At 39.2% G+C, this 11,132-nt stretch overlaps 1 protein-coding gene across 1 annotated transcript; it reads right to left on the bottom strand.

Moving 5' to 3' along the window:
• Positions 1 to 9,025: 9,025 nt before the first annotated feature.
• LOC109545378 (enhancer of split mbeta protein) lies at positions 9,026 to 10,234 on the bottom strand. Its single transcript, XM_019916042.2, has one exon. It carries the CDS (start codon positions 10,052 to 10,054, stop codon positions 9,428 to 9,430), a length of 627 nt encoding a protein of 208 aa, XP_019771601.1. The 5' UTR covers positions 10,055 to 10,234; the 3' UTR covers positions 9,026 to 9,427.
• Between the last annotated feature and the right edge of the window lie 898 nt (positions 10,235 to 11,132).

Below are 11,132 nucleotides of genomic sequence, written 5' to 3'. Positions count from 1 at the left end.
TTTCTAACCACCCAGAATTTTGCAGCCCAATAACAAGTAAACAGTGTTCGCTTTCACGTTTTGTCGTTTTCTAATAGAAATGCAGAGGTTTTTTGATTGCAAGAACCCTAAATTTTGAATTAGAATAAAAAGTTTCACGTTAAAAACACAATAAATAGTTCACAATAAAAAGTTTCATTTTAGGGTGGATTAAAATTTTATTTGGGTTTTCTCTTCAGATTCAGTAGAATTTCTTTTTCAAATAGCACTGAATTTCCAAGCAAAATTCAAACAAATTTTTATTTGTTCCGGCTTGTATTCAGAACTTGGAAGTTCTCTGCTTCCAATGACTTTTTTTCATTAAGAATCAGGAAATTTTCTTATTGCAACAGTCCTAAATTTTGGGACAAAATATCCAAAGTGTTGATTTTTATATACCGAATAAAATTAACGAACATTTTTCTGTCTGGTCTTTTGAATGTCCACTAAGCAGTTGAAAAGAACCGTTTATACAATGTACATCTAACAACCTGATGCTTTGTTCTCCAAGCAAAAATAGAATTTTCAAACTTTCTCAGAGTTTTTTGATCACAAAAATTTGATCAAAACGCAATTTTTGTTTTACGGGGGTGCTTCAAGCTAAGATGACACAACAAATACTTTTCTGCGCTTATTGCGGTAGCAAAAACAAAAAACAATGAACTCAATTCACGTTCGTGTTCGCATTCTCAATATTGACTCATTCTTAACGCGAGTTCGAAGAGAAAATCGCCACTTTCCTAACAGCAAACATTTTATTGGCCTGCAAAATTAGGGTTGTTGAAAGGAGAGAATTTCTTCTTTCTCATTTTCTCATTCTCATTCTTCAGAGACTGTGGATTTCGTTCTCATCCTCGTAAGAACGAGGAACCTCTCTTTACAACCCCAAATTTTCAAGCTAGTTGCAGGGTTTTGCGTTTTCTATTAGGAATGCGATAATTTTTCTAATTAATGGAAAAATGAACGCTGCCTGAATTCCCATTAAGAATCAGAAAATTCTCAGTATCCAGAAAGAAGTTTTAAAGAAAAATACCCAAATAAAACTTTTTGTTCTTTATTACCGAAGCAACGATTTTTAATAGAGAACAAAGTCTTTCATATGTGAGTTCAGGAAACACGCAAATGAACGGTTGGGCAAAGCAATTAAAGTTGAAAACAGAAACAATATTTTTGTAAAAATTCCATTTCAGACCTGATGATCAGTCGACTTTTACAATTTTCAGCAAACTGAAAAAAAATAAGGCACATTCAAACATGCAGTGTTTCAGTGCAGTTGAAATTGGTTTGGAAACCGTCATTTTTATGGGCAGAATGCACGATCAAATCAGGAAATAAAAAAAAGTTTTTAATTCTTTAGTTAGAACTTTGTGATCTCACATGGTCATTTGAAACAAATGCCCCACAAAACACTTAATTTAGGCAAATGATTGAGTGTTTGATATAGCAAATAATTCTTTTTGGGACATTTTGAGTAGAAGTAAAATTTTACAATTTTACTGTTTTGTGTTGATTGCGGTAGTGGATACTGAAAACCGATCGGGAATAGTCCTCAAAAAACAAATTGGGATAAAACTTAGAAAAACGTCGTCAAAAACTTAGAAAATCACCCAATTTTTTTTTAATGAAGTCATTTTTTTGACTTTGTGCAAAGCAGATATGAAAATTACTCAAAAACGTTTCACGTTCAGTGGCATAGACTACGTGCTTACGTCACGTAATCAGCAAGAAACAATGTGTTATAAATAAACTATGTGCAAACAAGTTTCCAAGACGAGGTTATCATAGTTTATCGCACTTTTCATGTATGTAGTGCGAACTCGCTCAGAAACAATTCATGACGTGCGTGCAACTAATATAAATTGGTGTTCAAAACTTACATTCGTTTATTTTCCACAAACAAGTTATATACATTCAAGTAATACACTCAAACACGCGTCCAGGCTTAGAATGCGCACTATGATAGTTTGAGTGTTAAATTTGATTGATTCGTTTGCGCTCTATGTTCTACATACATTTTCCTTTCTGGTTGTTCGGAAAGCGACTGATTAATTGGGGTCAATTTTGAATTGTGCTCAATTAATTACTCACATTTTTTGTGGAAAGTTTGACAATTTTTGATAATTTTCCATATCAATCAATTGCACCTGGACTAGTGAGACCCCAGGCAAAGTCTTCCAATTAAATATCTGGAAAACGCCCACTAGGCGGCAGTTTTTCCAGTTTCACTGTAGCCCAGCGGCTCAAATCCGACATTTGCTCACAAGGCAAACCAGTTTTTTTTTAGTAAATAAATTAAATATTGTGAGCAATTATTTGTTAGTTGCATTCACGTGATTGGATGAAGCATGTGCACATGTGGATGCGACCCGAATGTTAAATGACACGTTTCCTTTCGACCGTGGGAACGTGGCATAGCACGCGTTCAAAACGACTTTGAATAAAAGCCCACTGCATAATAAAAGATAAAGGGGAGTAAGGGAGATTCCTTTCATTTTTCTCCCCCAATAAAATCTAGTAGACGAAACCAGACACGATTGCTTCATATGGACACGAAATTCCTCAGCAGATATTGTTCGAAAATGTTCCGAACATGTGATTGGAAACTGGGTAGTTGATAGGCGAATTAATCCTGCGTGGAGTGCTGAGCAAACAAAATAATTGATTTTTTTGAACATTTACTGACTTCAAGCCTCCACGTGCAGATGTGTGAAAACGAGGAAATACTCGCGGGACAAAATCAAGCTTCTTACGAAACGCATGAACAAATCGAGTAGTTGGATAAGATTCGTCTCATAAAAGAAACGAAGCAAATGCTTTTACTTCGAATTGCTGAAGCAAAACCTTCGAAGTATGTGATGAAGCGCTTTGGAAGAAATGCGGACGACGAGAAAATTGAATTTTGGACCGAGGAACTCTGCAATTTGCATCTGATCGCTCCGTTCCTGTCGCAAAATATTCCTGTCTAGACTGGTTAAAAGTGTGGCAAATTCAGCCTGAAAAAAATGCTTTTACGTTGTGCTTGCTGGGTACTGGATTGGCACTGGAAGTGAAACGACATACAAGTTCAAGGGCCAATTTTTTTAGGCCTCTTCACACGAAATGCAGCTGTAATATGCAGGAACGGTAAATAACATATGTCGCATGTTCCAGTAATGGCTCGCTTGATAGTGGGGTCAAGTATATTATTATTCAGCAAGTTGTCAGGGTGCTTTGAACGCGTGCTAAGCGCACGTTCCCACGGTCAAAAGGAAACGAGTTGCCTTTCTGAGCCTGATGCTTAATATTCTCATGGCATCTGCCGACCTGTATGGTTAGCAGCATATTTAACTTTGTTTACTACTTTAATGGAAGTGTAATGTGGAATATCTAACCGGTTCGCCATAGTCGTTTAATCAGTTAAAATTGCACTCTCAATCGACTATTCGTCCATAAAAAACCCAATTTCTAATGCCCAGCTTCGCTTTGCTCGGCCATTATCAATTCAATTGATTAATTGGCTTTGCAAACCGACAATGAACTAATCGAGCCCGTGACTGGAAGGAAGGAAAAAACGAAAAGGAACATTCCCACACAAAATGATAATAATGGGAGTTACGTCGAGCAAAAAATGAATTGTTAACTAACGCGTGCTTAGCATCAGACCGAGGCACGTTCCCACGGTCAAGAGGAAATGCCTTCAGTGTTGGAAAGAAAACATATGCGGGCCTAATGCTGTGTAATTAACATAATGCTTGTTTGCTTTATGGGTATGTGCCCAGAACTAAAATATTCCGAATATAGTTGTTGCGAATGGGTAGAATTCACTTTCAGCACGCCGCCCACATGCGGTGTCACTGATCTGCCTACACATCGATTTAATCAGCATTTTTCTATTTCAGTATTATTTGCTTACGGAAATACAATGTTTAATAAACAAAGCGTTTACTTTATCATTTGATCTTGCTGGGTTATTTTTATTTCTGGCGGAAGTCGAATTGCAACCGACGTTTTCTGAGGTTTGATTGAAAAATTTGCTAAAATGCACCTTCCGCCAATGTTCTCGTGAAACTAGCTGGTCATCTAGAGCAACATTTCAGCTAATAAACGCTGTAAAAATGAACCATCTACCTTTCACCATGTCTGAGTGGGAATATTAGTGGTAGTCCGAATATTATCAAGCTACCATTTGGCATGGCTTTTTTTAGATTGCCAAAAATCCCTTTTCGCCGATATTCTAAAGCTACCACCTAGTTGGTAAGTCAATGTTTCCTCTAATAAACATTGTTAAAACCAACCTTGAAAATATTACCAGTTCTGAGTCATTAATTTTTGAACAAACACGAGTAGGTACGTGCAGGTGTTTACCCAGGTGTTCAAAATTCAAAAATTCGGCAAAAATTGCTCAAAGTCGATAAGGTAATGAAACTTTCTGGTTAGAAAGAGGTGTATTTTATCTACTAAACGGTACAAGAGTCTAATGTCTATCTCGAGCGATTTATGCGTAATCAATTTTTGAGCAAATATTGGCGGTCCAGGAAGAAATTGGCAAGATTTAATTCCAAAATTCACCAAAAATGTAATTCGTCCGAAATTCTAATCAAACTTTCTGATGACACAGAGCCACATTTTATCTACAAAACAGCGAAACGATCAACCTTCTATCTCGTAGCAATTCTGGGTAATTAATTTTTGTTCAATGATCGGCGCACAAGTCCCAAATTGACACGATGAGACTGGAAAATTTGCCAAAAATGCTTATTGGCTGACACTGTAATGCAACTTACTTTGTAATATAAAGTGATATTTTTCAAACAATTGTGTAAAATCCAATGTTTATACATATGTCTAAATAATCATTTTTTTTGCCAACTCCGGCGGTCAGGTGGAAAATTCTCTTTGCTTCACAAAATGAACAAAAAATTAATTTCGGCCAATTTGCTAAAGCAACTTCGTGATAACAAAGGGAATTATTTTTTGTATAAAATAATACAAAAGCAGCCTTCTGTCTGATACCAGTTCTGAGTAATTCATTTTGCGGCAAATATTGGCGGATGGACAGAGTCGGAGATCAATTGGAAAGTTTCCACTCAAAAATTGCCCAAAAATTAATTTTCACTAATATTTCAAAGCAATTTCCTGACAATATAGAGCGAAATTCGAGCTAATAAATAATGAAAAAATCAGGTTTGCATCTAGGACCAGTTCCGAGTTGTTAATTTTGCCGCAAACATCGGCGGTTAAACCGAGAAGCCATTTGGCAAGGTTTCATTAAAAAAATCACCAAAAATTCCATTCGTTTGACATTCAATCGCAACTTTCTCGCAACGTAAAGTAGCATTTTCCCCAGCAATCTGCATAAAAATCCGCCTTCTAGAACCAACATTTTCAGAGTAATTGGAAAATCGCATTTGACGATCGAAAATTTACAATCTTGGACTTTATTTTGTTCTGTTCCATGCGCTGGGTCATGAAAGGCCGATGAAAACAAGTCAACGATTCCCATTCAAGTTCTCAGTTATTGCCAATTGCAGACAAGCACGTTTCCTCTAGTTCAAACCGTGGGAACGTGGCTTAGCACGCGTTTAAACTACTTTGTGAAGCCGCAGAATAGGAAACGACAACGATAAATGTGGAACGTTTTTGTGGCCACTCAGCCATTCTGGGTGGGTCAATGACGAAACAAAATCGATTAGTGGGAAACTCGACGAACCAGCAAAGATCTGGAGGATTCGATAATCGATTTAAAAGGTTGCAAAAAACAACCCGATTTTAACACCAAATGCCTGATTCATTCAGTCGCAGGACTTTGGGAGCTTTTCAGACCGAAACCTCGCAGTAGCCTTTACGACTATTGCATGAAGACTTACCTGGCCGCTAGTGTTCACGCCATTCGCCACCTTTTGCTTATACAATATTTCAAGAAAACAGATGACGATGTTATCGGGCAATTAATTATACGCCAATAGCCACTCGATTCGCCATGCACATAACGAAAAAGACTACCAGTTGCCAGCATTTAAGATTACATTGCACTGTTAATCAAACACTGTATGTGCGTTTTCACTACTGCAACATGAAAGATTCTTTTCGAATCGTTCGGCTGCCAGATACGTGCTTAATATGACCACTGTGTCCTTTTATGGCATGAGCCTCGAGTGAAAGATGGTGTCTTTCGATGTGTGTCGACTGATTTTAGATTGGCGCCTTTAATGATCACTTTTGCAAGTTGTTTCTTCAATTGCAATCTTCCGAGCAATTTGGTTGGGTTCGCAGATGTGTTTATTGTTGAAAACCTTTTTGTTGCTAAGTTGAAGTGTCTCCAGTCTGGGCCTCCACATGCCGCAACTTAAGTAGAGAATAAATGATAAAATGTTTGAAATGGCAAGAAACACCTCAGCATAGACAACCTAGCTTAGATCTCGTGATTTAGAACTGGAGCACTTGATCGATTATGTATCAATAAGCTTTCCGCATGATTTGCAGGATAATTGAACACTCGATTAAAATTTTATGCATGAAAGTCAAGCCACTTAAACGCTTCAATGATGTTGATGGTCCTCTAATCAACATTAGTTTGTTGGCAATGATATGGAGATGGAATTAATACTTGTTAGAATGATTCGAGCCATTCATCAGTCTCGGAGGAATCAATGGGGCAAATCAGGAAGTCGTCCCCAAAAAACTGAATGAAAGAGAGGTAAATTGGAAATAAATGAGTCGATGTAGAACGCGGTTCTTCCATTACCCGCCCAGATTTTTCGAAAAGGTTCATTTCGAAGCACGAACCGATTTAGTAGTTTTTTAATAGGCAACACGTGCTTCACGACAGATGAAATAACACGTTCCCACGGTCAAAAGGAAACGGTCTCGCGCTGGAAACAAACCGACAAATGCCGGTGGCTTTTGCATAATTATCGCCGATTTGAATAAAACATTTATCGGCCAAGTCTCAAAATACTGATTTCAGCTTCCCACTTTTTTGCGTTTCCTTTGGAATTCCGACAAAATCACTTTCGGAGTGGGCACAGGAAAGACCTGTGAGAACTTGATAAATTCACTTGGAAATCGCCGCATTACACAACACTGTCGAGTTAATTTTATGCACTTGAAATTGATTAAACTAATTAATATGTTAATGTCTTTATATAAGCGCCTTGGCACGTCATGAGGAGTAAATCAATTAATGCGTTGATTAATAAACCTACTTTTGCCAATTCTTCCAGGCCGAAGGCAAAATAGAGCTTAAAAGGAAATTGTTGCGTTTGGGTTTGTTGAAGATGATTGCACAGCAACAAGTGAAAAAGACAGCAATTTTTAAAGTTCTTATGAGCAAAGCCAATGCATTTTTCAATTGAAGAATGAGAGATGGTTTTAAAAATTGGGCAAAATCAGAGTAAAATGGATACAGTGGGTCCAGAAGTGATGCTTAAATGTCTTTAAAATTCAGCGGACCGGTTAAAAAAAAATCCAAATTTGTTTATATCGGGTGGTCCTAAAGTGGGTGGTCCTAAATCATTTTTTCTAAGTTTCTGTAGTCCTGAAAAGGGCCGATTATTTCAAGAAACAGAAGAACGACAAGCTTAGTCTGTCTACAAAAGCTTTCGATTTCAGATAATTTCAAACAAAAAATCTATCGGAATTAAATCAGGCGATCGAGGAGGCCATCTAGATCATCGGTTAGGGACATGTTTTATCTAAAAATTTTGCAGGAAAATCAGGAGTCTGGTGCTTATGGTTTTGGGAATAACGACACCAACGCTGGAATTAGTTCGAGTTCGAAAAATTCTATGTATATTTGTCTAGGTAAGGAAAAACCGTCCACAATCGACAATTTTTCGGTTTACTGTTTTTTACCAAATTATTATCTAGATTGTAGATATTTTGATCGCAAAACTGTTTTGGCCCGCCGAAATCATCTTCAAATTACTCTTACACTTTGATAAACTTGGGCTTCCGAACTATTCGGTGAACAACCGAATTGGCCCCAAACTGCGAAGGGAAGAAGAAGGAAGTGAAGCTTTTCATTTCGATTTCATAATCTATTTTTTATAGGATTTTAGGCGATTGTGTCGTTTGAGTCCCTCTGGATTAGTTTTTTTTTTTTTAAGAACACTTCAAATTAGGCACTTTTAGCATAAAAAAATCCTGGATGGTCTATTAATTAGGCCGAAAAACGCTCACAAAGTTTAAGGAAAATCACAATTTTCAGATTAGATTTCGAATTGTGTAGCCAAACGGCGCGTTTTAAGTTAATGAAAATTGCTTCCTTGGCTACTTAGTTAGCAGGCAGATTTATTCAATTTGGGTCCGTTTAGATTGTTTAGATCTTCAGGTTCTTAATTTTTGTATATTTTTTGGTTTATATAAAAAATCACTTTTCTCTTTCAAAATTAACCGAAAGCAGAATTCCCGAAAAAGATAAATAATCTCTCATACAAATGAGCGACGATAGCAAAGATGCGAACAATTATTATGCTCCTGAGCACCAATTTGGCATGTAGAGTCATGAATGGTTGATACCTAAAACACGATTTAGCAGCAAATAGCACCGGACAACCTCATTTTCGTCCATAGTGGTTTTGGACAAGCGAATTTCAAGTGTTTTTCGGCCTAATTCACCAGGATTTTTTTGGCGTTCAGCTGAATTTGAAGTGTGCTTTAAGGTAAAAAGAAGAAAAATTCTCAAACGACACGATTACCCAACATTTGTTCGACGCCAGTCTAATCTTGCGCCCGATTGCTTATCCATAAGCGCCCCACCCTCAACAGTACCATCCTGTCCCACGCTGCAATTTATCGGTACCACCACAGATTGAGAGAACCTCCCACAGATGGCTCTACCAGTTCCGTTTAAAATAGGCTTCGGCACCAATCGTTGGCGCTAATTGATTATTTCGGGGTTTTCCATTAGTTCAACACTGTTAATTGGCAATTATTTAGACGGTAGCCGTTCATTCTATGAGCCTTAATTGGCAGTAAACTGAGCAAATAGATGCCAAGCTAGCAGTTGGGAAAGAAAACAGTCCAATAGGATTCAACAGTCATATTTTATTATCAAAAGTAATGCAAAACATCAAAAATTCCACACGTGTATCACAGTCAAGCGCTCGCAATACATTTTCATGCCATTGCGAAAAAATGCGTGTTTTGGCACATTTTTCGCAAAATCACAGGTACCAACTCTAGGTAGGCATATCACAATGGTATTAAACAAGAAAACAGTTATGTCATAACAAATAAAAGAATCTACATTTCCTTACGAACTAGGTTTAAAGCTTTCGACACTCCCGAAGGAGATGCATGTTTCTTAGAACTAGGGAATTGAGCAAACGTATAATGTATACCTATCGATCAGAGAGTCGTACTTTAGCGAAGTTTTGCTCGGGCAAAACCTGAAAAATAACAACAAATCGAAGTCAGTCAATGGCAATTACCAGGGCCGCCACATTTTCTCTTCTTGGAGCGCCACTTTCAACAGCCCAGTGGTGGTACAGTCGATCGGCTGGACTGGCGACGGAGTGTGTCTGGAGGAGCTCGTCGAAGAGGCGGGAGTTAGAGGCAAAGCGTACGATGCGGTGGAGCTGCTAGCAGCCTCCAAGCTTGGAGAACCGGGAGGAGTGTAGGGGCTGGGCACATTGATCACTAGAGGCGACACTTTATCCATTTCGTTGAGCCGATGGCCCAGATGGGTCATGAGTTTGGTGCCCAAATGCACATCAACTCCCGGCGTGCCAGCCAGACATCTGGAAACTTCGTTGGCGCAGTGCGTGTATCCAGCGCGGAACCGGTCTGCATCGACCACAGGGTTGTAGCTGAGGCGCTGCTGGCGCCTGAGCTTGTGAAGGTGGCGCACTGTCAGCTCCAGAATATCGGCCTTCTCCAACTTGGACACATTTTCACCCTCACTTTGCAGAGCGGTCACCATCAGCTCCTTCAGCTCGTCCAAACACCGGTTGATGCGAGCTCGCCTCTTTCGCTCCAGCATCGGTTTCATCACCTTCCGGTACTGGTAGGTTCTGGAGATGGGCTGCGGGTCTTCCACAGCTGTCGACATCATGCTTTCCACGGTCGGCACTGAATTGATCAAGTTGTATGCGCGATCGGAACAGGCTCGGCGCTGAGCAAAAGTGGTACTGCGAGCAGCGCGAGAACGGGAGGCGGAATGAGGCGAGCGGTGCGCTGGCAGCCCCTTTTATAGGAGCCTCAGGTGGGCAGTGATGACGATGTGTCGTTGCTTTTGATCGTGGGAAACGCGGGAGCTTGATCTTTCCCACACTTCGGCCACCTGTGGCAAAGTTAGCGCGTGCAGCTGCCCTGTCGCTATCCTTGCACAGCCCGTCTCTGTTCAGCGCACGCCACGGATTAGACAGGATCGGAATTTTTTCCGACACGAGTTTGGCGGACAACCGACGGACGATCGCCTAATGAATAGAGTCAAGCACTTGTTTCGCTTTCAACTTATTCAGGCCATATTGATTCGGGGCTTGCAACTGGGGGCTATGAGGGGCTGCATTAGTGGTCAATCTGCAGTCCGACGCTTTGGTCCCCTGCTTTTTGATTGAATTGATTGAATTTTCACTAGAATGCCCCGAAACATGCTGGAAGAACCTTTTAACTTTTAACACGAACAATTTTCTGGGTAGAATTAACGCGAGAACAAACAATATTCCTCTGTCTAAAATTGCCCAAGAAGTATGTAGAAAATGACCATAAAAAATGACTTAGTTAACACTAAGGAAACAACCACTTTCTGGCCAAATTGTGGCGTGCTGTTTCGTGTTTTTAAGAAGTTTGATCTTTTGACTGGCAAATCAATAAATCTTGTTAGCACTAACAAATGTGTGGAAGTTGCAATTGTACCAAACGTCTACGGGAAATGTTATAAATATAAATGCCCTATACAGGGGCGGATCCAGCTTTAAATTCAGGGGGGGTTATGTAGAAAAATACAATTATCGTCGTTTTGTGCAAGGGTGGCGTAAGATTATTGCAAAATTTCATGTTTTCCGTCCCGTTTTGCATGTTTCTCGGAAGCGAAATGGGCAAGAACGCTCGTTTTTACATCATTCCAAAGAGAACTAAATGGCCTTTTTAGAAAGTGAACCATCGATAAGGAAAATGCTTGAATTCAAGAA

Source organism: Dendroctonus ponderosae, unplaced genomic scaffold, assembly GCF_020466585.1.
Source record: "Dendroctonus ponderosae isolate FM_Combo_2020 unplaced genomic scaffold, Dpon_F_20191213v2 Dpon_F_20191213_2, whole genome shotgun sequence".
Lineage (NCBI taxonomy): Eukaryota > Metazoa > Arthropoda > Insecta > Coleoptera > Curculionidae > Dendroctonus > Dendroctonus ponderosae.
This window is presented reverse-complemented; position numbering and strand designations above follow the sequence as displayed.

Excerpts from the sequence above, each read along its gene's own strand:
- LOC109545378 (XM_019916042.2), bottom strand. The coding sequence starts at position 10,054 with ATGATGTCGACAGCTGTGGAAGACCCGCAGCCCATCTCCAGAACCTAC.